Source organism: Rattus norvegicus, chromosome X (assembly GCF_036323735.1).
Source record: "Rattus norvegicus strain BN/NHsdMcwi chromosome X, GRCr8, whole genome shotgun sequence".
NCBI lineage: Eukaryota > Metazoa > Chordata > Mammalia > Rodentia > Muridae > Rattus > Rattus norvegicus.
In genome coordinates, this window is record NC_086039.1 from 63,099,327 (window position 1) to 63,127,186 (window position 27,860).

Consider the following 27,860-nt stretch of genomic DNA (forward strand, 5'->3'; position numbering starts at 1 on the left):
ACTCTACCATTTTGACATGTGTCAGGGCAGCCTCTTACCACCCTGAAGTGCCAGTCTAGTGGGACAGATTATCACCTCAGTACATTTTTGTTAGTATTCGACATACAAAGTTGCATATGTTTGGGACAATCTTCCCCACTTTAAGTTCTCCCATATGCCTCATGATCATCTTTAGTGGACCGCGTATCAGAGTGGGAACATTTTCAGCAATGCTTTTAGGGTTGTAACCTCAAGAAAAATGGTCTTTTACCTAACTTTAGAAACTATGTCTAGCTGGTGCTGACGCATCTCTTCCGTTTGTGGTTTCTGTAACAAATACTTCATTTCTTTTTGTAAACGGTCTGAGATTACTCCAGACTCCGCATAATCAACTATGTCATACATCATCATTGTCTTGGGAATGCTTCTGAGATTTAATCTTCGCCAGTGGTTATTCTTGCCACCAGAAGATGCAGGGGTCTCATCTATAAGACTGCAGTACTATATGGAAAAAAAATGCACAATGATCAGTTGTTGGTGTTCACCTCCAAACTCTATCAACATCTCTCTCCCACAACTTTCATTCCAACTAGACATTTCTGTTATCTATGTTCATCTTGACTCCCTACTGGAAGGCAGGACCCAGGCCGGTGCAGTTGCAGTCACACAGGGCCACACTCACTAAATGTTTATCTAAGCATAAACACTGGCACACGCTATTTTAGAAACGATGAGTTAATCTCTGGTGCCAAATGGAGAACTTCATTATCTGTATTTGTAATATTTGTAGCAATAGTACTTTACTTTTTTCCAATTTAAAATGATATCAAGTAAGCAATTTAAACACACTTTATATATTCAATTTAACATTATAAATGTGTGCTGGAGAGTTATGGAGAGGGGATGAAGAGTTATGGTGCTCGGCATGAGGACTTTAGAGTCTACTACATAGTCTCAAACTTTCCTATGCACCTTTCATATGCGTTAGAATGCACACGTGCAAACATGCACACTTACCCCATTTTGTCCTGGAGAATGTCAGTTGCCACCAACTGTCAGTTGTTGAGTAGTACCAGTCTCTCAACAAGAGACAGACAATTCCAGTTCTCACAATAATATAACTGCAAGCCTTTGACTAAAGCACAGACTCTGCAACTAGATCTTCAGTTCATAGCCTACATTAGTGACAAGTGAGTAGTCATATTTAGTGACAAGTCATGTCCTGTCTGTAAAACTCTGCCAGCGCTTGGTCACTGTGAATCCCTTAATGAGGTCACATATAGACAACAGATAGGGAGTTGTGTGGCTGCTTTGTCTCATAATGATAAATCCATGTCTCTCTCTCTCTCTCTCTCTCTCTCTCTCACACACACACACACACACACACACACACACACACACACACACACATATTTAAAATGCTATTCAAAAGAGGGAATCAGCGGCTGGAGAGATGGCTCAGCTGTTAAGAGTACATGTTGCTTTTGCAGAAGACCTGAGTTAGGTTCGTCACACTCAGGCTTACAACCACTCAGAATTCCAGGCCTAGAGGATCCAAGGCCATCTTTTGGCTTCCTTGGACACCTACCCACATGTGCATACAATCTTACCTCAAACACATGATTAAAATAAAAATAAATCTTTTTTAAAAAGACAACCTTGGCCAGCAAAAGTACCAAATGTGGAACCACTGGAAGTGAACTCGGAACCCAATGTGAAGTGAGTTGTAGAGGAAACATGGGGCCATGAAAGGCTGCCACTGTTCAAGAGACTGGAACTGTGTAGCTAGAGGGACTTGGTGAGGGTGAACTTACTAACATAAGTGGCTGTAACAAGAAGAATGAAGTGATGCTGGCGGAAAAGTCTTCACATCATGGGAAATCTAACATATTCTGCATCATATCAAATGTGCAGACGAAAATGCCAGCAGTGGATTCAAACTTAGGTGTGTGACAGCTGTGGAAGATATGGCGAGACAGTTGGTCTCTATTGTTACTTGCAGGAGAACGAGCAGCAAATGTTCTTCCAAGTGCTTTTCTGACAGTGCATGGACTGAGGGTGGAGCCTAGGGTCTTGTGCATGTTCGCCTAGTGCTCTGCCTTTCAACCTTCAAAGGTGTCTTTGTAATTTCATATTGTCTTGCTAAGTTTCCTAGGTTGGTCTTGCAGTTATTCTGTACCCTAGCAAGCTTTGAACTTGTATTCTTTGAACTTTGATCCTTCTCAGCTTCTTCAACATCTAAGATTATAGGTCTGAGCCACCCAAGAGGTTTCATATCATTTTTGATTTTGCTTTTTTTTCCCCATGGATTTTCTTTGTTCTTCTGCTAAGGATTGAACTCAAGGCACTGTCCCAGCAAACTACACTTGTGAGTCTGCTATACTCACAGCTTTCCTGAGAGGCACATACAGATACTCCACCCAGTTAAAGTGGCCAACTCATTGGTTTTTAGTGTTTTCTCAGTTGATTAGTTTTTTACAAAGAAAATGTCCACTCTCGTTGTTTCTAAATGTTTTAAATAATACTGTACTAAATGTTTGAGTCTTCCATTTCTATTACAAGAGAGCTTTTAATAGTTGCCTTTATTTGGGCTTTGAGACTGGATCTTGCTGTGTAACTCAGGGGCTGCTTAGAAGCTCACTATGTAACCAAGGCTGGCCTCAAACTTGAAATCTTCTTTGCTTCAACTTTCTGAGTGCTGAGTTTACATAAGCACCAGTATAACCAGCTGATTTTAACGTGACAACTAATTTCCTCCACTGATTATTAAGTTTGTCTTTTATGGGGCTAGGGACATGGCTTAGGGGTAGGTAGAGTGTTTCTCTATCATGCAAGAGACCCTGGGTTCAAGCTCCACTGCTGAAAAACTACCTCTGATGGCAGGAGAAAATGATAATAATAATAATAATAATATATGGCACTATGTCATATGTCAAAGTGAGGTACCCAAATGAAGAAGCTATAGTCATTATATTATTACATAAGGAATCAGATTATTGACAACTTTCATTTCTTCGTGAATTGTTAGGAGAAAAATTGGAGTATTTCAGAAGCATTTACTATTGTTATTGTTGTTGTTGTTATTATTATTATTATTAGTATATGGAACATAAATGCCCTAGTTCAGCATTGCTCTACTCAGCTATGCAAACCAGAAATTCAGGAATCATGCCAGACACATTCCTTCACCTTCTTTCCCTGTCTGTAACCCATGCCCACTGTCCTTTTATCTGTAGACACACAGTCTTAAACTGAACAACCACCATTTCTCCTGGACTATCAAGAACCTTTGAACAGAGCTCTCTTTGCTTTTAATTCTTGCTCCTGCAACCAGAGGTAGCGTTTCACTTATTAGCTTAAAAATACATTTATTTGTGTGTGTGTGTGTGTGTGTGTGTTTGTGTCTGTGTGTGTGCATGTGCATGTGGGTGTGTTCGTGTTCATGTGTGTGTATGTGCTTGTGCAAGTGTGTGTGTGTGTATGTTCCTGTGCATGTGATGTGTTCATGTTCATGTGTGTGTCTATGTGCATGTGTGCGTGTGCGTGTGTGTGTGTTCGTGTGTGTGTGTGTATGTGTGTGTGTATGTTCCTGTGCATGTGATGTGTTCATGTTCATGTGTGTGTCTATGTGCATGTGTGCGTGTGCGTGTGTGTGTGTGTGTATGTTCCTGTGCATGTGATGTGTTCATGTTCATGTGTGTGTCTATGTGCATGTGTGCATGTGCGTGTGCATGTGCGTGTGTGTGTGTGTGTGTGAGTGTGCACGAGAACACATACATGAAGTCAGAAATCAGAAGACATCATTGCGGAATCGGTTTTCTCCCCTTCTACCACGTCAGTTCTGAGGTTTCATGCTTGGTATCAAGCACTTTTACCTATTAGGTCATTTTACCAGACTCAACTTGGAAGGTTTTCTTTCTTTCTAATTATAATTTTTATTCTCTTTCCCTCCTCACCTTCCCTGTGGAGGTAAGTGCATGTGTGTAGTATGCGTGCATGCACTCACGCTTGGGTGTGTATGTGTGTGTGTGTGTGTTCATGTGCGTGTGCATGTTCATGTGCATGTGTTTGTGAGCATGTGCATGTCCATGTTTGTGTGTGCATGTGCGTGTGTTCCTGTGCATCTTCGTGTGTGTGCGTGTGTATATCTGTGTGTGTGTGTGTGTCTGTGTGTGTGTAAAGGAGAAGAGCACATACATGAAGTCAGAAGTCTGAAGACACGATTGTGGAATTGTTTTTTTTTTTGCCCTTCTGCCATGTCCGTTCTGTGGTTTCATGTTCGGTATCAAGCACTTTTACCTGTCAGGTCATTTTACCAGACTCAACTTGGTTAGTTTTTCTTTCCTTCTTACTATAATTTTTATTCTCTTTCTTTCCTCACTATTCCTGTGTAGGTGAGTGCATGTGTGTGTGTGTGTGTGTGTGTGTGCATGGACCTGCACTTGTGTGTGTGTGCATGTGTATTCATATGCGTGTCCATGTGCATGTGTTCGTGAGCTTTTGCGTGTGCATGTGTGTGTGTTCCTGTGCATCTTCGTGTGTGTATGTGCGTGTGTATCTATGTGTGTGTGTGTGTGTGTGTGTGTCTGTGTCTGTGTCTGTGTGTGTGTACATGAGAAGATCCCATACTTGAAGTCAGAAGTCAGAAGACACCGTTGTGGAATTGATTTTTCCCTTTCTACCATGTCAGTTCTGGGTTTCATGTTCGGTATCAAGCACTTTTACCTGTTAGGTCATTTTACCAGACTCAACGTGGTAAGTTTTTCTTTCTTTCTTATTATAATTTTTATTCTCTTTCCTTCCTCACCTTCCATGTGTAGGTGAGTGCATGTGTGTGTGTGCGTGTGTGTGCATGTGCGTGTGTTCATATGTGTGTTCGTGTGTATATGCATGTTTATGTGCATGTGTTTGTGAGCATGTGCGTGTGCATGTGTGTATGTGCATGTGTGTGTTTGTGTGCATCTTCGTATGTGTTTGTGTGTGTGTATGTGTGTGCGTACACAAGAAGAGCACGTACATGAAGTCAAAAGTCAGAAGACACCATTGTGGAATCGGTTTTTTCACCTTCTACCACGTCAGTTCTGGGGTTTCATGCTTGGTATCAAGCACTTTTACCTATTAGATAATTTTATCAGACTCAACTTGGTAAGTTTTTCTTTGTTTCTTATTATAATTTTTATTCTCTTTCCTTCCTCACCTAACCCTGTGTAGGTGAGTGCATGTGTGTGTGTGTGTGTGTGTGTGTGTATGCACCCAGCTTGGGTGCATGTGTGTGAATGTGCGTGTGTTCATGTGCATGTTCATGTGTATGTGCACACGTGTGTGTGCATGGGTGTGTGCATGTGTGTGTGCATGCACCCACGCTTGTGTGTGTGTTCATGTGCGTGTGCATGTCCATGTGCATGTGTTCGTGATCAAATGTGTGTGCATGTGTGTGTGTGCGTGTATGTGTGTGTATATGTGTGTGTGTCTGTGTGTTTGTGTTTCTGTGTGTGTGTACAGGAGAAGAGCACATACATGAAGTCAAAAGTCAGAGGACATCATGCAGAATGGGATTTTTCCCTTTCTACCATGTCAGTTCTAGGCTTTCATGCTTGATATCAAGCACTTTTAAATGTTAGGTCATTTTACCAGACTCAACGTGGTAAGTTTTTCTTTCTTTCTATTATAATTTTTATTCCCTTTCCTTCCTCATCTTCCCTGTGTAGGTGAGTGCATGTGTGTGAGTGTCTGCATGCACCCGTGCTTGTGTGCGTGTGTGTGTTCATGTGCGTTTGTGTGTCAATGTGCATGGGTTGGTGAGCATGTGCATGTGCATTTGTGCATATGAGTGTGTCCATGTGCGTGTTCGTGTATATGCACACGTGAGTGCATGTGTGTGTGTGTGTGCTTGCACCCGCACTTGTGTGCGTGTGTGTGCTTTCAGGTGCGTGTGCCTGTCCATGTGCATGTGTTAGTGATCATGTGCATGTGCGTGTGTGTGTGTGTGTGCATGTGCGGGTGTTCGTGTGCATCTTCGTGTTTGTGTGAGTGTGTGTGTATGTGTATGTGTGTGTGTTTCTCTCTGTGTGTGGTTTTGGGTGTCTGTACAGGAGAAGAGCGCATACATGAAGTCAGAAGTCAAAAGAAACCATTGCCGAATGGGATTTTTCCCTTTCTACCATGGCATTTCCGGGATTTCATGCTTGGTATCAAGCATTTTTACCTGTGAGGTCATTTTACCAGACTCAACTTGGTAAGTTTTTCTTTCTTTCTTTTTTTTTTCGTATCAATTAGACAACTTTTACTAAATGAGAAAACTACATTTAAAATGTGCTTTAAACAAAATTGAATTAGAAAAAAAGACATATGCATTTTAAAGAACTTTTGCACTGTGCTGAAAATCAAATGTTTCTTGCAGTAATATAGTGTGCCAATCCATAAAATGTTAACACAGTTCTCAATTTAACATTTTCAAGTTTTTCTTTCTTTCTATTATAATTTTTATTCTCTTTCCTTCCTCACCTTACCTGTGTAGGTGAGTGCATGTGTGTGAATGAGTGCATGTACCCGTGCTTGTGTGTGTGTGTGTGTGTGTGTTCATGTGCGTTTGCCTGTCCATGTGTATGGGTTCGTGAGCATGTACATGTGCATTTGTGCATGTGCATGTGTTCCTGTGCATCTTCCTGTGTGTGTGTGCGTGTGTTCGTATGTGTGGGTGTGTCTGTGCGTGTGTCTCTCTTTGTGTGTGTACAGGAGAAGAGCACATACAGGAAGTCGGATGTCAGAAGACACCATTGTGGAACTGTTTTTTTGCCACTCTACCATGTCAGTTCTGTGGTTTGAGGCTTGGTATCAAGCACTTTTAACTATTAGGTCATTTTACCAAATTCAACGTGGTAAGTTTTTCATTCTTCCTTATTATATTTTTTATTCTCTTTCCTTCCTCACCATCCCTGTATAGGTGAGTGCATGTGCTTGTGTGCGTGCATGCACCCGCACTTGTGTGTGTGTATGTGTTCATGTGCGTGTGTATGTCCAAGTGCATGTGATCGTGAGCATATGCGTGTGCACGTGTGTGTGTTCATGTGCATCTTTGTGTGAGTGTGTATATGTGTGTTTGTGTTTCTGTGTGTGTGTTTCTGTGTGCGTGTAAAAGAGAAGAGCCCATACTTGAAGTCAGAAGTCAGATGACACTATTGTGGACTTATTTTTTTAGCCCTTCTACCATGTATGTTCTGTGGTTTGATGTTTTGTATTAAGCACTTTTACCTGTTAGGTCATTTTACCAGACTCAACATGGTAAGTTTTTCTTTCTTTCTTATTGTAAGTTTTATTCTCTTTCCTTCCCTACCTCCCCTGTGTAGGTGAGTGCATGCATGTTTGTGCGTGCATGCACCCTTGCCTATGTGTGTTTATGTGTCTGCATGTGTGTTAGTCTGTGTGTGCGTACACAAGAAGAGCACATACATGAAGTCAGAAGTCAAAAGACACCATTGTGGAATGGTATTTTTCCCTTTCTACCATGTCAGTTCAAGGCTTTCATGCTTGGTATCAAGCACTTTTACCTGTTAGGTCATTTTATCAGACTCAACTTGGTAAGTTTTTCTTTCTTTCCTATTATAATTTTTATTCCCTTTACTTCCTCACCTTCCCTGTGTAGTGAGTGCATGTGTTTGTGTGCGTGTATGCACCCACACTTTTGTGTGTGTGTGTGTGTGTGTATGTGTTCATGTGCGTCTGCATGTCCATCTGAATGTGATCATGAGCATGTGAGTGTGCATGTGTTTGTGCACGTGTGTGTGTTCGTGTGCATCTCTGTGTGAGTGTGTATATGTGTGTTTGTGTTTCTGTGTGTGTGTAAAGGAGAAGAGCCCATACTTGAAGTCAGAAGTCAGAAGACACCATTGTGCACTTGTTTTTTAGCCCTTCTGCCATGTCTGTTCTGTGGTTTCATGCTTGGTATCAAGCACTTTTACCTGTCAGGTCATTTTACCAGACTAAACTTAGTAAGTTTTTCTTTCTTTCTGACTATAATTATTATTCTCTTTCCTTCCTCCCTATTCCTGTGTAGGTGAGTGCATGTGCGTGTATGAGTGCATGCACCAGCGATTGTGTGTGTGTGTTTTTTTGTGTTTGTGTGTTTTTTTTGTGTGTGTGTGTTTGTGGTCTAGTGCATGTCCACGTGCATGTGTTCCTGAGCAAGTTCGTGTGCTTGTGTGTGCGTGTTCATTTGCTTGTGTTCGTGTGCATCTTCGTGTTTGTTTGTTTGTGTGTGTGTGTGTCTGTGTGTGTGTACACTTGAAGAGCACATACTTGAAGTCAGAAGTCAGAAGAAACCATTGCAGAATGGGCTTTTTCCCTTTCTACCATGCCATTTCCTGGGTTTCTTGCTTTGTATCAAGCATTTTTACCTGTGAGGTCATTTTACCAGACTCAACTTGGTAAGTTTTTCTTTCTTTTTTTTCTTATTATAATTTTTATTCTCTTTCGTTCCCCACCTTCCCTGTGTAGGTGAGTGCATATGTGTGTGTGTGTGTGTGTGTGTGTGTGCTTGCATGCATCTGTGCTTGTGTGTGTGTGTGTGTCTTTGTCTGTGTGTGTGTACCCTAGAAAGGCAAATACATGAAGTCAGAAGTCAGAAGACACTATTGTGGACTTGTTTTTTAGCCCTTCTGCCATGTCTGTTCTGTGGTTTCATGCTTGGTATCAAGCACTTTTACCTGTTAGGTCATTTTACCAGACTAAACTTGGTAAGTTTTTCTTTCTTTCCTATTATACTTTTTAGTCTCTTTACTTCCTCACCTTCCCTATGTAGTGAGTGCATGTGTTTGTGTGCGTGCATGCACCCAAATTGTGTGTGTGTGTGTGTGTGTGTGTGTGTGTGTGTATGTGTTCATGTGGGTCTGCATGTCCATCTGAATGTGATCATGAGCATGTGCGTGTGCATGTGTGTGTGCATGTGCGTGTGTTCATGTGCATCTTCGTGTGTGTGTGCGTGTGTATGTCTGTGTGTGTGTGTCTGTGTGTGTGTAAAGGAGTAGAGCACATGTATGAAGTCAGAAGTAAGAAGACACCATTGTGGAATATTTTTTTCCCCTTCTCTAATGTCAGTTCTGGGGTTTCATGTTCGGTATCAAGCACTTTTACCTGTTACGTCATTTTACCAGACTCAACATGGTAAATTTTTCTTTCTTTCTTATTATATTTTTTATTCTCTTTCCTTCCTCACCTTCCCTGTGTAGGTGAGTGCACGTGTTTGGGTGTGTGCCCGCACCTGCGCATGTGTGTGTGTATGTGCATGTGTATGTCCAAGTGAATGTGATCGGGAGCATGTGCGTGTGCATGTGTGTGTGCATGCGTGTGTGTTCTTGTGCATCTCTGTGTGAATTTGTATACGTGTGTTTGTGTTTCTGTGTGTGTGTTTCTGTGTGCGTGTAAAGGAGAAGAGCCCATACTTGATCAGAAGTCAGAAGACACCATTGTGCACTTGTTTTTTAGCCCTTCTGCCATGTCTGTTCTGTGGTTTCATGCTTGGTATCAAGCACTTTTACCTGTCAGGTCTTTTACCAGACTAAACTTGGTAAGTTTTTCTTTCTTTCTAACTATATTTTTTATTCTCTTTCCTTCCTCACTATTCCTGTGTAGGTGAGTGCATGTCTGTGTATGAGTGCATGGACAAGCGCTTCTGTGTGTGTTTTGTATGTGTGTGTTTGTTTGTGTGCGTGTTTGTGTGTGTCTTATGGACTAGAGCATGTCCATGTGCATATGTTCCTGAGCAAGATTGTGTGCTTGTGTGTGTGTGTTCATTTGCTTGGGTTCGTGTGCATCTTCGTGTTAGTTTGTATGTGTGTGTGTGTGTCTCTGTGTGTGTACACTTGACGAGCACACACATGAAGTTAGAAGTCAGAAGAAACCATTGCAGAATGGGATTTTTCCCTTTCTACCATGCCATTTCCTGGGTTTCTTGCTTTGTATCAAGCATTTTTACCTGTGAGGTCATTTTACCAGACTCAACTTGGTAAGTTTTTCTTTCTTTCTGACTATAATTTTTTTTTTTAAGCTGGGGACCGACCCCAGGGCCTTGTGCTTCCTAGGTAAGCGCTCTACCACTGAGCTAAATCCCCAGCCCCCTGACTATAATTTTTATTCTCTTTCCTTCCTCACTATTCCTCTGTAGGTGAGTGCATGTGCGTGTATGAGTGCATGCACCAGCGATTGTGTGTGTGTGTGTGTTTTGTGTTTGTGTTTTTTTTTGTGTGTGTGTTTGTGGTCTAGTGCATGTCCATGTGCATGTGTTCCTGAGCAAGTTCGTGTGCTTGTGTGTGTGTGTTCATTTGCTTGTGTTCGTGTGCATCTTCGTGTTTGTTTGTTTGTGTGTGTGTGTGTCTGTGTGTGTGTACACTTGAAGAGCACATACATGAAGTCAGAAGTCAGAAGAAACCATTGCAGAATGGGATTTTTCCCTTTCTACCATGCCATTTCCTGGGTTTCTTGCTTTGTATCAAGCATTTTTACCTGTGAGGTCATTTTACCAGACTCAACTTGGTAAGTTTTTCTTTCTTTTCTTTCTTATTATAATTTTTATTCTCTTTCCTTCCCCACCTTCATGTGTCAGTGATTGCATGGGTGTGTGTGCTTGCATGCACCCGTGCTTGTGTGTGTTTGTGTGTGTGTGTGTGTGTGTGTGTCTTGTGTCTTTGTCTGTGTGTGTGTACACAAGAAGGGCAAATACATGAAGTCAGATGTCAGAAGACACCATTGTGGAATGGGTTTTTTCCCTTTCTACAAGGTCAGTTCCTGGGTTTCATGCTTTGTATCATGCACTTTTACCTGTTAGGTCATTTTACCAGACTCAACTTGGTAAGTAATTCTTTCTTTCTTATTATAATTTTTATTCTCTTTCCTTCTTCACCTTCCCTGTGTAGGTGAGTGCATGTGTGTCTGTGCATTCAGGCACCCGTGCTTTTGTGTCTCTGTGTGTGTGTGTGTGTGTGTGTGTTTGTGTGCGTGTATGCACCCACACTTGTGTGTGTGTGTGTGTGTATGTGTTCATGTGCGTCTGCATGACCATCTGAATGTGATCATGAGCATGTGAGTGTGCATGTGTTTGTCCATGTGTGTGTGTTGGTGAGCATCTCTGTGTGAGTGTGTATATGTGTGTTTGTGTTTCTGTGTGTGTGTTTCTGTGTGTGTGTAAAGGAGAAGAGCCCATACTTGAAGTCAGAAGTCAGAAGACACCATTGTGCACTTGTTTTTTTAGCCCTTCTGCCATGTCTGTTCTGTGGTTTCATGCTTGGTATCAAGCACTTTTACCTGTCAGGTCATTTTACCAGACTAAACTTGGTAAGTTTTTCTTTCTTTTTAACTATAATTTTTATTCTCTTTCCTTTGTCCCTATTCCTGTGTAGGTGACTGCATGTGTGTGTATGAGTGCATGCACCAGCGCTGTGTGTGCGTTTCGTGTGTGTGTGTGTGTGTGTGTGTGTGTGTTTGTGTGTGTTTATGGTCTAGTGCATGTCCATGTAGATGTGTTCCTGAGCAAGTTTGTGTGCCTGTTTGTGTGTGCATTTGCTTATGTTCGTGTGCATCTTCGTGTTTGTTTGTATGTGTGTGTGTCTCTGTGTGTGTGTACACTTGAAGAGCACACACATGAAGTCAGAAGTCAGAAGACACCATTATTGAACTGTTTTTTTTTTTTTTTTTTTGCCCTTTTACCATGTCAGTTCTGTGGTGTGATGCTTGGTATCAAGCACTTTTACCTGTTAGGTCATTTTGCCAGACTGAACTTTGTACGTTTTATTTTCTTTCTAATGATAATTTTCATTCTCTTTCCTTCCTCACTATTCCTGTGTAGGTGAGTGCATGTGTGTGTATGAGTGCATGTACTGGCGCTGTGTGCGTGTTTTCTGTGTGTGTGTGTGTGTGTGTGTGTTCATGGTCGTGTGCGTGTCCATGTGCATGTGTTCGTGAGTATGTTTGTGTGCTTGTGTGTGTGTGCATGTCCTTTGGTTCGCGTACATCTTCGTGTTTGTTTGCATGTGTTTGTATGTGTGTGTGTGTGTGTGTGTGTGTGTGTGTGTCTTTGTCTGTGTGTGTGTACCCTAGAAAGGCAAATACATGAAGTCAGAAGTCAGAAGACACTATTGTGGACTTGTTTTTTAGCCCTTCTGCCATGTCTGTTCTGTGGTTTCATGCTTGGTATCAAGCACTTTTACCTGTCAGGTCATTTTACCAGACTAAACTTGGTAAGTTTTTCTTTCTTTCTAACTATATTTTATATTCTCTTTCCTTCTTCACCTTCCCTGTGTAGGTGAGTGCATGTGTGTGTTTGCATTCAGGCACCCGTGCTTTTGTGTCTGTGTGTGTGTGTCTGTGTGTGTGTGTGTGTGTGTTTGTGTGCGTGTATGCACCCACACTTGTGTGTGTGTGTGTATGTGTTCATGTGCGTCTGCATGTCCGTCTGAATGTGATCATGAGCATGTGACTGTGCATGTGTGTGTGCATGCGTGTGTGTTCTTGTGCATCTCTGTGTGAATTTGTATACGTGTGTTTGTGTTTCTGTGTGTGTGTTTCTGTGTGCGTGTAAAGGAGAAGAGCCCATACTTGATCAGAAGTCAGAAGACACCATTGTGCACTTGTTTTTTAGCCCTTCTGCCATGTCTGTTCTGTGGTTTCATGCTTGGTATCAAGCACTTTTACCTGTCAGGTCATTTTACCAGACTAAACTTGGTAAGTATTTCTTTCTTTCTAACTATATTTTTTATTCTCTTTCCTTCCTCACTATTCCTGTGTAGGTGAGTGCATGTCTGTGTATGAGTGCATGGACAAGCGCTTCTGTGTGTGTTTTGTATGTGTGTGTTTGTTTGTGTGTGTGTTTGTGTGTGTCTTATGGACTAGAGCGTGTCCATGTGCATATGTTCCTGAGCAAGTTTGTGTGCTTGTGTGTGTGTGTTCATTTGCTTGGGTTCGTGTGCATCTTCGTGTTAGTTTGTATGTGTGTGTGTGTGTCTCTGTGTGTGTACACTTGAAGAGCACACACATGAAGTTAGAAGTCAGAAGACACCATTGCAGAATGGGATTTTTCCCTTTCTGCCATGCCATTTCCTGGGTTTCTTGCTTTGTATCAAGCATTTTTACCTGTGAGGTCATTTTACCAGACTCAACTTGGTAAGTTTTTCTTTCTTTCTGACTATAATTTTTTTTTGAGCTGGGGACCGAATCCAGGGCCTTGCGCTTCCTAGGTAAGCGCTCTACCACTGAGCTAAATCCCCAGCCCCCTGACTATAATTTTTATTCTCTTTCCTTCCTCCCTATTCCTCTGTAGGTGAGTGCATGTGCGTGTATGAGTGCATGCACCAGCGATTGTGTGTGTGTGTTTTGTGTTTGTGTGTTTTTTTTGTGTGTGTGTGTGTTTGTGGTCTAGTGCATGTCCATGTGTATGTGTTCCTGAGCAAGTTCGTGTGCTTGTGTGTGTGTGTTCATTTGCTTGTGTTCGTGTGCATCTTCGTGTTTGTTTGTTTGTGTGTGTGTGTGTCTGTGTGTGTGTACACTTGAAGAGCACATACATGAAGTCAGAAGTCAGAAGAAACCATTGCAGAATGGGATTTTTCCCTTTCTACCATGCCATTTCCTGGGTTTCTTGCTTTGTATCAAGCATTTTTACCTGTGAGGTCATTTTACCAGACTCAACTTGGTAAGTTTTTCTTTCTTTTCTTTCTTATTATAATTTTTATTCTCTTTCCTTCCCCACCTTCATGTGTCAGTGATTGCATGGGTGTGTGTGCTTGCAGGCACCCGTGCTTGTGTGTGTGTGTGTGTGTGTGTGTGTGTGTGTCTTGTGTCTTTGTCTGTGTGTGTGTACACAAGAAGGGCAAATACATGAAGTCAGATGTCAGAAGACACCACTGTGGAATGGGTTTTTTCCCTTTCGACAAGGTCAGTTCCTGGGTTTCATGCTTTGTATCATGCACTTTTACCTGTTAGGTCATTTTACCAGACACAACTTGGTAAGTAATTCTTTCTTCCTTATTATAATTTTTATTCTCTTTCCTTCTTCACCTTCCCTGTGTAGGTGAGTGCATGTGTGTGTGTGCATTCAGGCACCCGTGCTTTTGTGTCTGTGTGTGTGTGTCTGTCTGTGTGTGTGTGTGTTTGTGTGCGTGTATGCACCCACACTTCTGTGTGTGTGTATGTGTTCATGTGCGTCTGCATGTCCATCTGAATGTGATCATGAGCATGTGAGTGTGCATGTGTTTGTGCCTGTGTGTGTGTTCGTGTGCATCTCTGTGTGAGTGTGTATATGTGTGTTTGTGTTTCTGTGTGTGTGTTTCTGTGTGTGTGTAAAGGAGAAGAGCCCATACTTGAAGTCAGAAGTCAGAAGACACCATTGTGTACTTGTTTTTTTAGCCCTTCTGCCATGTCTGTTCTGTGGTTTCATGCTTGGTATCAAGCACTTTTACCTGTCAGGTCATTTTACCAGACTAAACTTGGTAAGTTTTTCTTTCTTTTTAACTATAATTTTTATTCTCTTTCCTTCGTCACTATTCCTGTGTAGGTGACTGCATGTGTGTGTATGAGTGCATGCACCAGCGCTGTGTGTGCGTTTCGTGTGTGTGTGTGTGTGTTTGTGTGTGTTTATGGTCTAGTGCATGTCCACGTGCATGTGTTCCTGAGCAAGTTTGTGTGCCTGTTTGTGTGTGCATTTGCTTATGTTCGTGTGCATCTTCGTGTTTGTTTGTATGTGTGTGTGTCTCTGTGTGTGTGTACACTTGAAGAGCACACACATGTAGTCAGAAGTCAGAAGACACCATTGTTGAACTGTTTTTTTTTTTTTTTTGCCCTTTTACCATGTCAGGTCTGTGGTGTGATGCTTGGTATCAAGCACTTTTACCTGTTAGGTCATTTTGCCAGACTGAACTTTGTACGTTTTACTTTCTTTCTAATGATAATTTTCATTCTCTTTCCTTCCTCACTATTCCTGTGTAGGTGAGTGCATGTGTGTGTATGAGTGCATGTACTGGCGCTGTGTGCGTGTTTTCTGTGTGTGTGTGTGTGTGTTCATGGTCGTGTGCGTGTCCATGTGCATGTGTTCGTGAGTATGTTCGTGTGCTTGTTGCTTGTGTGTGTGTGCATGTCCTTTGGTTCGCGTACATCTTCGTGTTTGTTTGCATGTGTTTGTATGTGTGTGTGTGTGTGTGTGTGTGTGTGTGTGTGTACAGGAGAAGAGCACACACATGAAGTCAGAAGTCAGAAGACACCATTGTGCACTTGTTTTTTTAGCCCTTCAGCCATGTCTGTTCTGTGGTTTCATGCTTGGTATCAAGCACTTTTACCTGTCAGGTCATTTTACCAGACTAAACTTGGTAAGTTTTTCTTTCTTTTTAACTATAATTTTTATTCTCTTTCCTTCATCACTATTCCTGTGTAGGTGACTGCATGTGTGTCTGTGAGTGCATGCACCAGCGCTGTGTGTGCGTTTCGTGTTTGTGTGTGTGTGTGTTTATGGTCTAGTGCATGTCCATGTGCATGTGTTCCTGAGCAAGTTTGTGTGCCTGTTTGTGTGTGCATTTGCTTATGTTCGTGTGCATCTTCGTGTTTGTTTGTATGTGTGTGTGTCTCTGTGTGTGTGTACACTTGAAGAGCACACACATGAAGTCAGAAGTCAGAAGACACCATTGTTGAACTGTTTTTTTTTTTTTTTGCCCTTCTACCATGTCAGTTCTGTGGTGTGATGCTTGGTATCAAGCACTTTTACCTGTTAGGTCATTTTGCCAGACTGAACTTTGTACGTTTTATTTTCTTTCTAATGATAATTTTCATTCTCTTTCCTTCCTCACTATTCCTGTGTAGGTGAGTGCATGTGTGTGTATGAGTGCATGTACTGGCGCTGTGTGCATGTTTTCTGTGTGTGTGTGTGTGTGTGTTCATGGTCGTGTGCGTGTCCATGTGCATGTGTTCGTGAGCATGTTCGTGTGCTTGTGTGTGTGTGCATGTCCTTTTGTTCGCGTACATCTTCGTGTTTGTTTGCATGTGTTTGTATGTGTGTGTGTGTGTGTTTGTGTGTGTGTGTGTGTACAGGAGAAGAGCACACACACGAAGTCAGAAGTCAGAAGACACCATTGTGGAACTGTGTTTTTGCCCTTCTACCATGTCTGTTCTGTGGTTTCATGCTTGGTATCAAGCACTTTTACCTGTTAGGTCATTTTACCAGACTAAACTTGGTAAGTTTTTCTTTCTTTCTGACTATAATTTTTATTCTCTTTCCTTCCTCACTATTCCTGTGTAGGTGAGTGCATGTGCGTGTATGAGTGCATGCACCAGCGATTTTGTGTGTGTGTGTTTTTTTTGTGTTTGTGTTTTTTTTTGTGTGTGTGTTTGCGGTCTAGTGCATGTCCACGTGCATGTGTTCCTGAGCAAGTTCGTGTGCTTGTGTGTGTGTGTGTGTGTGTTCATTTGCTTGTGTTCGTGTGCATCTTCGTGTTTGTTTGTGTATGTGTGTGTCTGTGTGTGTGTACACTTGAAGAGCACATACTTGAAGTTAGAAGTCAGAAGAAACCATTGCAGAATGGGATTTTTCCCTTTCTACCATGCCATTTCCTGGGTTTCTTGCTTTGTATCAAGCATTTTTACCTGTGAGGTCATTTTACCAGACTCAACTTGGTAAGTTTTTCTTTCTTTTTTTTCTTATTATACTTTTTATTCTCTTTCCTTCCCCACCTTCCCTGGGTAGGTGAGTGCATATGTGTGTGTGTTCTTGCATGCATCTGTGCTTGTGTGTGTGTGTGTGTGTGTGTGTGTGTGTCTTTGTCTGTGTGTGTGTACCCTAGAAAGGCAAATACATGAAGTCAGAAGTCAGAAGACACCATTGTGCACTTGTTTTTTAGCCCTTCTGCCATGTCTGTTCTGTGGTTTCATGTTTGGTATCAAGCACTTTTACCTGTTAGGTCATTTTACTAGACTAAACTTGGTAAGTTTTTCTTTCTTTCCTATTATACTTTTTAGTTTCTTTATTTCCTCACCTTCCTTGTGTAGTGAGTGCTTGTGTTTGTGTGGGTGCATGCACCCAACTTGTGTGTGTGTGTGTGTGTGTGTGTGTGTGTATGTGTTCATGTGCGTCTGCATGTCCATCTGAATGTGATCATGAGCATGTGCGTGTGCATGTGTGTGTGCATGTGCGTGTGTTCATGTGCATCTTCGTGTGTGTGTGCGTGTGTATGTCTGTGTGTGTGTGTGTCTGTGTGTGTGTAAAGGAGTAGAGCATATGTATGAAGTCAGAAGTAAGAAGACACCATTGTGGAATATTTTTTTCCCCTTCTCTAATGTCAGTTCTGGGGTTTCATGTTCGGTATCAAGCACTTTTACCTGTTACGTCATTTTACCAGACTCAACATGGTAAATTTTTCTTTCTTTCTTATTATATTTTTTATTCTCTTTCCTTCCTCACCTTCCCTGTGTAGGTGAGTGCACGTGTTTGCGTGTGTGCCCGCACCTGTGCTTGGTTGTGTGTATGTGCATGTGTGTGTCCAAGTGAATGTGATCGTGAGCATGTGCGTGTCCATGTGTGGGTGCATGTGTGTGTGTTCTTGTGCATCTCTGTGTGAATTTGTATACGTGTGTTTGTGTTTCTGTGTGTGTGTTTCTGTGTGCGTGTAAAGGAGAAGAGCCCATACTTGATCAGAAGTCAGAAGACACTATTGTGGACTTGTTTTTTAGCCCTTCTGCCATGTCTGTTCTGTGGTTTCAGGCTTGGTATCAAGCACTTTTACCTGTTAGGTCATTTTACCAGACTAAACTTGGTAAGTTTTTCTTTCTTTTTAACTATAATTTTTATTCTCTTTCCTTCCTCAATATTCCTGTGTAGGTGAGTGCAGGTCTGTGTATGAGTGCATGGACAAGCGCTTCTGTGTGTGTTTTGTGTGTGTGTGTGTTTGTGTGTGTGTGTGTGTTGTGTGTGTCTTTATGGTCTAGAGCGTGTCCATGTGCATATGTTCTTGAGCAAGTTCGTGTGCTTGTGTGTGTGTGTTCATTTGCTTGGGTTCGTGTGCATCTTCGTGTTAGTTTGTTTGTGTGTGTGTGTCTGTGTGTGTGTGTACACTTGAAGAGCACACACATGAAGTCAGAAGTCAGAAGACACCATTGTGCACTTGTTTTTTTAGCCCTTCTGCCATGTCTGTTCTGTGGTTTCATGCTTGGTATCAAGCACTTTTACCTGTCCGGTCATTTTACCAGACTAAACTTGGTAAGTTTTTCTTTCTTTTTAACTATAATTTTTATTCTCTTTCCTTCATCACTACATTCCTGTGTAGGTGACTGCATGTGTGTGTGTGAGTGCATGCACCAGCGCTGTGTGTGCGTTTCGTGTGTGTGTGTATGTGTGTGTGTTTGTGTGTGTTTATGGTCTAGTGCATGTCCATGTCCATGTGTTCCTGAGCAAGTTTGTGTGCCTGTTTGTGTGTGCATTTGCTTATGTTCGTGTGCATCTTCGTGTTTGTTTGTATGTGTGTGTGTCTCTGTGTGTGTGTACACTTGAAGAGCACACACATGTAGTCAGAAGTCAGAAGACACCATTGTTGAACTGTTTTTTTTTTTTTTTTTGCCCTTTTACCATGTCAGTTCTGTGGTGTGATGCTTGGTATCAAGCACTTTTACCTGTTAGGTCATTTTGCCAGACTGAACTTTGTACGTTTTATTTTCTTTCTAATGATAATTTTCATTCTCTTTCCTTCCTCACTATTCCTGTGTAGGTGAGTGCATGTGTGTGTATGAGTGCATGTACTGGCGCTGTGTGCATGTTTTCTGTGTGTGTGTGTGTGTGTTCATGGTCGTGTGCGTGTCCATGTGCATGTGTTCGTGAGCATGTTCGTGTGCTTGTGTGTGTGTGCATGTCCTTTTGTTCGCGTACATCTTCGTGTTTGTTTGCATGTGTTTGTATGTGTGTGTGTGTGTGTGTTTGTGTGTGTGTGTGTGTACAGGAGAAGAGCACACACACGAAGTCAGAAGTCAGAAGACACCATTGTGGAACTGTGTTTTTGCCCTTCTACCATGTCAGTTCTGTGGTTTCATGCTTGGTATCAAGCACTTTTACCTGTTAGGTCATTTTACCAGACTCAACATGGTAAGTTTTTCTTTCTTTCTTATTGTAAGTTTTATTCTCTTTCCTTCCCTACCTCCCCTGTGTAGGTGAGTGCATGCATGATTGTGCATGCATGCACCCTTGCCTATGTGTGTTTGTGTGTCTGGATGTGTGTTAGTCTGTGTGTGCGTACACAAGAAGAGCACATACATGAAGTCAGAAGTCAAAAGACACCATTGTGGAATGGGATTTTTCCCTTTCTACCATGTCAGTTCAAGGCTTTCATGCTTGGTATCAAGCACTTTTACCTGTTAGGTCATTTTATCAGACTCAACTTGGTAAGTTTTTCTTTCTTTCCTATTATAATTTTTATTCTCTTTACTTCCTCACCTTCCCTGTGTAGTGAGTGCATGTGTTTGTGTGCGTGTATGCACCCACACTTGTGTGTGTGTGTGTATGTGTTCATGTGCGTCTGCATGTCCATCTGAATGTGATCATGAGCATGTGAGTGTGCATGTGTTTGTGCACGTGTGTGTGTTCGTGTGCATCTCTGTGTGAGTGTGTATATGTGTGTTTGTGTTTCTGTGTGTGTGTAAAGGAGAAGAGCCCATACTTGAAGTCAGAAGTCAGAAGACACCATTGTGCACTTGTTTTTTTAGCCCTTCTGCCATGTCTGTTCTGTGGTTTCATGCTTGGTATCAAGCACTTTTACCTGTTAGGTCATTTTACCAGACTAAACTTGGTAAGTTTTTCTTTCTTTCTGACTATAATTTTTTTTTTTTGGTTCTTTTTTTTCGGAGCTGGGGACCGAACCCAGGGCCTTGTGCTTCCTAGGTAAGCGCTCTACCACTGAGCTAAATCCCCAGCCCCACTGACTATAATTTTTATTCTCTTTCCTTCCTCACTATTCCTGTGTAGGTGAGTGCATGTGCGTGTATGAGTGCATGCACCAGCGATTGTGTGTGTGTGTGTTTTTTGTGTTTGTGTGTTTTTTTTGTGTGTGTGTTTGTGGTCTAGTGCATGTCCACGTGCATGTGTTCCTGAGCAAGTTCGTGTGCTTGTGTGTGTGTGTTCATTTGCTTGTGTTCGTGTGCATCTTCGTGTTTGTTTGTGTGTGTGTGTGTCTGTGTGTGTGTGTACACTTGAAGAGCACATACATGAAGTCAGAAGTCAGAAGAAACCATTGCAGAATGGGATTTTTCCCTTTCTACCATGCCATTTCCTGGGTTTCTTGCTTTGTATCAAGCATTTTTACCTGTGAGGTCATTTTACCAGACTCAACTTGGTAAGTTTTTCTTTCTTTTTTTTCTTATTATACTTTTTATTCTCTTTCCTTCCCAACCTTCCCTGTGTAGGTGAGTGCATATGTGTGTGTGTTCTTGCATGCATCTGTGCTTGTGTGTGTGTGTGTGTGTGTGTGTGCCCTAGAAAGGCAAATACATGAAGTCAGAAGTCAGAAGACACCATTGTGCACTTGATTTTTAGCCCTTCTGCCATGTCTGTTCTGTGGTTTCATGCTTGGTATCAAGCACTTTTACCTGTTAGGTCATTTTACCACACTAAACTTGGTAAGTGTTTCTTTCTTTCTAACTATAATTTTTATTCTCTTTCTTTCCTCACTATTCCTGTGTAGGTGAGTGCAGGTCTGTGTATGAGTGCATGGACAAGCGCTTCTGTGTGTGTTTTGTATGTGTGTGTTTGTTTGTGTGTGTGTTTGTGTGTGTCTTATGGACTAGAGCGTGTCCATGTGCATATGTTCCTGAGCAAGTTTGTGTGCTTGTGTGTGTGTGTTCATTTGCTTGGGTTCGTGTGCATCTTCGTGTTAGTTTGTATGTGTGTGTGTGTGTCTCTGTGTGTGTACACTTGAAGAGCACACACATGAAGTTAGAAGTCAGAAGACACCATTGCAGAATGGGATTTTTCCCTTTCTGCCATGCCATTTCCTGGGTTTCTTGCTTTGTATCAAGCATTTTTACCTGTGAGGTCATTTTACCAGACTCAACTTGGTAAGTTTTTCTTTCTTTTTTTTCTTATTATACTTTTTATTCTCTTTCCTTCCCCACCTTCCCTGGGTAGGTGAGTGCATATGTGTGTGTGTTCTTGCATGCATCTGTGCTTGTGTGTGTGTGTGTGTGTGTGTGTGTGTGTCTTTGTCTGTGTGTGTGTACCCTAGAAAGGCAAATACATGAAGTCAGAAGTCAGAAGACACCATTGTGCACTTGTTTTTTAGCCCTTCTGCCATGTCTGTTCTGTGGTTTCATGTTTGGTATCAAGCACTTTTACCTGTTAGGTCATTTTACTAGACTAAACTTGGTAAGTTTTTCTTTCTTTCCTATTATACTTTTTAGTTTCTTTATTTCCTCACCTTCCTTGTGTAGTGAGTGCTTGTGTTTGTGTGGGTGCATGCACCCAACTTGTGTGTGTGTGTGTGTGTGTGTGTGTGTGTATGTGTTCATGTGCGTCTGCATGTCCATCTGAATGTGATCATGAGCATGTGCGTGTGCATGTGTGTGTGCATGTGCGTGTGTTCATGTGCATCTTCGTGTGTGTGTGCGTGTGTATGTCTGTGTGTGTGTGTGTCTGTGTGTGTGTAAAGGAGTAGAGCATATGTATGAAGTCAGAAGTAAGAAGACACCATTGTGGAATATTTTTTTCCCCTTCTCTAATGTCAGTTCTGGGGTTTCATGTTCGGTATCAAGCACTTTTACCTGTTACGTCATTTTACCAGACTCAACATGGTAAATTTTTCTTTCTTTCTTATTATATTTTTTATTCTCTTTCCTTCCTCACCTTCCCTGTGTAGGTGAGTGCACGTGTTTGCGTGTGTGCCCGCACCTGTGCTTGGTTGTGTGTATGTGCATGTGTGTGTCCAAGTGAATGTGATCGTGAGCATGTGCGTGTCCATGTGTGGGTGCATGTGTGTGTGTTCTTGTGCATCTCTGTGTGAATTTGTATACGTGTGTTTGTGTTTCTGTGTGTGTGTTTCTGTGTGCGTGTAAAGGAGAAGAGCCCATACTTGATCAGAAGTCAGAAGACACTATTGTGGACTTGTTTTTTAGCCCTTCTGCCATGTCTGTTCTGTGGTTTCAGGCTTGGTATCAAGCACTTTTACCTGTTAGGTCATTTTACCAGACTAAACTTGGTAAGTTTTTCTTTCTTTTTAACTATAATTTTTATTCTCTTTCCTTCCTCAATATTCCTGTGTAGGTGAGTGCAGGTCTGTGTATGAGTGCATGGACAAGCGCTTCTGTGTGTGTTTTGTGTGTGTGTGTGTTTGTGTGTGTGTGTGTGTTGTGTGTGTCTTTATGGTCTAGAGCGTGTCCATGTGCATATGTTCTTGAGCAAGTTCGTGTGCTTGTGTGTGTGTGTTCATTTGCTTGGGTTCGTGTGCATCTTCGTGTTAGTTTGTTTGTGTGTGTGTGTCTGTGTGTGTGTGTACACTTGAAGAGCACACACATGAAGTCAGAAGTCAGAAGACACCATTGTGCACTTGTTTTTTTAGCCCTTCTGCCATGTCTGTTCTGTGGTTTCATGCTTGGTATCAAGCACTTTTACCTGTCCGGTCATTTTACCAGACTAAACTTGGTAAGTTTTTCTTTCTTTTTAACTATAATTTTTATTCTCTTTCCTTCATCACTACATTCCTGTGTAGGTGACTGCATGTGTGTGTGTGAGTGCATGCACCAGCGCTGTGTGTGCGTTTCGTGTGTGTGTGTATGTGTGTGTGTTTGTGTGTGTTTATGGTCTAGTGCATGTCCATGTCCATGTGTTCCTGAGCAAGTTTGTGTGCCTGTTTGTGTGTGCATTTGCTTATGTTCGTGTGCATCTTCGTGTTTGTTTGTATGTGTGTGTGTCTCTGTGTGTGTGTACACTTGAAGAGCACACACATGTAGTCAGAAGTCAGAAGACACCATTGTTGAACTGTTTTTTTTTTTTTTTTTGCCCTTTTACCATGTCAGTTCTGTGGTGTGATGCTTGGTATCAAGCACTTTTACCTGTTAGGTCATTTTGCCAGACTGAACTTTGTACGTTTTATTTTCTTTCTAATGATAATTTTCATTCTCTTTCCTTCCTCACTATTCCTGTGTAGGTGAGTGCATGTGTGTGTATGAGTGCATGTACTGGCGCTGTGTGCATGTTTTCTGTGTGTGTGTGTGTGTGTTCATGGTCGTGTGCGTGTCCATGTGCATGTGTTCGTGAGCATGTTCGTGTGCTTGTGTGTGTGTGCATGTCCTTTTGTTCGCGTACATCTTCGTGTTTGTTTGCATGTGTTTGTATGTGTGTGTGTGTGTGTGTTTGTGTGTGTGTGTGTGTACAGGAGAAGAGCACACACACGAAGTCAGAAGTCAGAAGACACCATTGTGGAACTGTGTTTTTGCCCTTCTACCATGTCAGTTCTGTGGTTTCATGCTTGGTATCAAGCACTTTTACCTGTTAGGTCATTTTACCAGACTCAACATGGTAAGTTTTTCTTTCTTTCTTATTGTAAGTTTTATTCTCTTTCCTTCCCTACCTCCCCTGTGTAGGTGAGTGCATGCATGATTGTGCATGCATGCACCCTTGCCTATGTGTGTTTGTGTGTCTGGATGTGTGTTAGTCTGTGTGTGCGTACACAAGAAGAGCACATACATGAAGTCAGAAGTCAAAAGACACCATTGTGGAATGGGATTTTTCCCTTTCTACCATGTCAGTTCAAGGCTTTCATGCTTGGTATCAAGCACTTTTACCTGTTAGGTCATTTTATCAGACTCAACTTGGTAAGTTTTTCTTTCTTTCCTATTATAATTTTTATTCTCTTTACTTCCTCACCTTCCCTGTGTAGTGAGTGCATGTGTTTGTGTGCGTGTATGCACCCACACTTGTGTGTGTGTGTGTATGTGTTCATGTGCGTCTGCATGTCCATCTGAATGTGATCATGAGCATGTGAGTGTGCATGTGTTTGTGCACGTGTGTGTGTTCGTGTGCATCTCTGTGTGAGTGTGTATATGTGTGTTTGTGTTTCTGTGTGTGTGTAAAGGAGAAGAGCCCATACTTGAAGTCAGAAGTCAGAAGACACCATTGTGCACTTGTTTTTTTAGCCCTTCTGCCATGTCTGTTCTGTGGTTTCATGCTTGGTATCAAGCACTTTTACCTGTTAGGTCATTTTACCAGACTAAACTTGGTAAGTTTTTCTTTCTTTCTGACTATAATTTTTTTTTTTTGGTTCTTTTTTTTCGGAGCTGGGGACCGAACCCAGGGCCTTGTGCTTCCTAGGTAAGCGCTCTACCACTGAGCTAAATCCCCAGCCCCACTGACTATAATTTTTATTCTCTTTCCTTCCTCACTATTCCTCTGTAGGTGAGTGCATGTGCGTGTATGAGTGCATGCACCAGCGATTGTGTGTGTGTGTGTTTTTTGTGTTTGTGTGTTTTTTTTGTGTGTGTGTTTGTGGTCTAGTGCATGTCCACGTGCATGTGTTCCTGAGCAAGTTCGTGTGCTTGTGTGTGTGTGTTCATTTGCTTGTGTTCGTGTGCATCTTCGTGTTTGTTTGTGTGTGTGTGTGTCTGTGTGTGTGTGTACACTTGAAGAGCACATACATGAAGTCAGAAGTCAGAAGAAACCATTGCAGAATGGGATTTTTCCCTTTCTACCATGCCATTTCCTGGGTTTCTTGCTTTGTATCAAGCATTTTTACCTGTGAGGTCATTTTACCAGACTCAACTTGGTAAGTTTTTCTTTCTTTTTTTTCTTATTATACTTTTTATTCTCTTTCCTTCCCAACCTTCCCTGTGTAGGTGAGTGCATATGTGTGTGTGTTCTTGCATGCATCTGTGCTTGTGTGTGTGTGTGTGTGTGTGTGTGCCCTAGAAAGGCAAATACATGAAGTCAGAAGTCAGAAGACACCATTGTGCACTTGATTTTTAGCCCTTCTGCCATGTCTGTTCTGTGGTTTCATGCTTGGTATCAAGCACTTTTACCTGTTAGGTCATTTTACCACACTAAACTTGGTAAGTGTTTCTTTCTTTCTAACTATAATTTTTATTCTCTTTCTTTCCTCACTATTCCTGTGTAGGTGAGTGCAGGTCTGTGTATGAGTGCATGGACAAGCGCTTCTGTGTGTGTTTTGTATGTGTGTGTGTGTGTGTGTGTGTGTGTGTGTGTGTCTTTATGGTCTAGAGCATGTCCATGTGCATATGTTCCTGAGCAAGTTCGTGTGTTTGTGTGTGTGTGTTCATTTGCTTGGGTTCGTGTGCATCTTCGTGTTTGTTTGTATGTGTGTGTGTGTGTCTGTGTGTGTGTGTACACTTGAAGAGCACATACATGAAGTCAGAAGTCAGAAGAAACCATTGCAGAATGGGATTTTTCCCTTTCTACCATGCCATTTCCTGGGTTTCTTGCTTTGTATCAAGCATTTTTACCTGTGAGGTCATTTTACCAGACTCAACTTGGTAAGTTTTTCTTTCTTTTTTTTCTTATTATAGTTTTTATTCTCTTTCCTTCCCCACCTTCCCTTGGTAGGTGAGTGCATATGTGTGTGTGTGTTCTTGCATGCATCTGTGCTTGTGTGTGTGTGTGTGTGTGTCTTTGTCTGTGTGTGTGTACCCTAGAAAGGCAAATACATGAAGTCAGAAGTCAGAAGACACCATTGTGCACTTGTTTTTTAGCCCTTCTGCCATGTCTGTTCTGTGGTTTCATGCTTGGTATCAAGCACTTTTACCTGTTAGGTCATTTTACCACACTAAACTTGGTAAGTTTTTCTTTCTTTCTAACTATAATTTTTATTCTCTTTCTTTCCTCACTATTCCTGTGTAGGTGAGTGCAGGTCTGTGCATGAGTGCATTGACAAGCGCTTCTGTGTGTGTATTGTATGTGTGTGTTTGTTTGTGTGTGTATGTGTGTGTGTGTGTGTGTTTATGGTCTAGAGCGTGTCCATGTGCATATGTTCCTGAGCAAGTTCGTGTGCTTGTGTGTGTGTGTTCATTTGCTTGGGTTCGTGTGCATCTTCGTGTTTGTTTGTATGTGTGTGTGTGTCTGTGTGTGTGTGTACACTTGAAGAGCACACACATGAAGTCAGAAGTCAGAAGTCAGAAGACACCATTGCAGAATGGGATTTTTCCCTTTCTACCATGGCATTTCTGGGATTTCATGCTTGGTATCAAGCATTTTTACCTGTGAGGTCATTTTACCAGACTCAACTTGGTAAGTTTTTCTTTCTTTTCTTTCTTATTATAATTTTTATTCTCTTTCCTTCCCCACCTTCATGTGTCAGTGATTGCATGGGTGTGTGTGCTTGCATGTACCTGTGTTTGTGTGTGTTTGTGTGTGTGTGTGTGTGTGTGTGTGTCTTGTGTCTTTGTGTGTGTGTACACAAGAAGGGCAAATACATGAAGTCAGATGTCAGAAGACACCATTGTGGAATGGGTTTTTTCCCTTTCTACCAGGTCAGTTCCTGGGTTTCATGCTTTGTATCATGCACTTTTACCTGTTAGGTCATTTTACCAGACTCAACTTGGTAAGTTATTCTTTCTTTCTTATTATAATTTTTATTCTCTTTCCTTCTTCACCTTCCCTGTGTAGGTGAGTGCATGTGTGTGTGTGCATTCAGGCACCCGTGCTTTTGTGTCTGTGTGTGTGTGTCTGTGTGTGTGTGTGTGTTTGTGTGTGTGTTCGTGGGACTGTGCGTGTCCATATGCATGTGTTCATGTGATAGTGTGTGTGCATGTGCGTGTGTTCATGTGCATCTTTGTGTGTGTGTGTGTGTGTGTCTGTGTGTCTGTGTGATTGTGTTTATGTGTGTGCGTACAGGAGAAGAACACTGAAGTCAGAATTCAGAAGACACCATTGTGGAGTGGGAGTTTTCGCTGTCTACCAGGTCATTTCTAGGCTTTTATTATTGGTATCAAGCACTTTTACCTGTTAGGTCATTTTACCAGACTCAACATGGTAAGTTTTTCTTTCTTTCTTATTGTACGTTTTATTCTCTTTCCTTCCCTACCTCCCCTGTGTAGGTGAGTGCATGCATGTTTGTGCATGCATGCACCCTTGCCTATGTGTGTTTGTGTGTCTGGATGTGTGTTAGTCTGTGTGTGCGTACACAAGAAGAGCACATACATGAAGTCAGAAGTCAAAAGACACCATTGTGGAATGGGATTTTTCCCTTTCTACCATGTCAGTTCTAGGCTTTCATGCTTAGTATCAAGCACTTTTACCTGTTAGGTCATTTTATCAGACTCAACTTGGTAAGTTTTTCTTTCTTTCCTATTATAATTTTTATTCTCTTTACTTCCTCACCTTCCCTGTGTAGTGAGTGCATGTGTTTGTGTGCGTGTATGCACCCACACTTGTGTGTGTGTGTGTGTATGTGTTCATGTGCGTCTGCATGTCCATCTGAATGTGATCATGAGCATGTGAGTGTGCATGTGTTTGTGCACGTGTGTGTGTTCGTGTGCATCTCTGTGTGAGTGTGTATATGTGTGTTTGTGTTTCTGTGTGTGTGTTTCTGTGTGTGTGTAAAGGAGAAGAGCCCATACTTGAAGTCAGAAGTCAGAAGACACCATTGTGCACTTGTTTTTTTAGCCCTTCAGCCATGTCTGTTCTGTGGTTTCATGCTTGGTATCAAGCACTTTTACCTGTCAGGTCATTTTACCAGACTAAACTTGGTAAGTTTTTCTTTCTTTTTAACTATAATTTTTATTCTCTTTCCTTCATCACTACATTCCTGTGTAGGTGACTGCATGTGTGTGTGTGAGTGCATGCACCAGCGCTGTGTGTGCGTTTCGTGTGTGTGTGTGTGTGTGTGTTTGTGTGTGTTTATGGTCTAGTGCATGTCCATGTGCATGTGTTCCTG

The 27,860-nt window shown here is 41.9% G+C and overlaps 1 protein-coding gene across 2 annotated transcripts in view; it reads right to left on the reverse strand.

Moving 5' to 3' along the window:
* Cxhxorf58 (similar to human chromosome X open reading frame 58) overlaps nucleotides 1-27,860 on the reverse strand; it is a 56,054-nt gene that overhangs the window by 3,721 nt on the left and 24,473 nt on the right. For both annotated transcript variants that reach the window (XM_063280307.1, NM_001419756.1), the window contains one exon: nucleotides 251-480. In XM_063280307.1, the coding sequence (XP_063136377.1) occupies nucleotides 251-480 (230 nt within the window). The remainder of the gene's footprint in view (nucleotides 1-250; nucleotides 481-27,860) is intronic.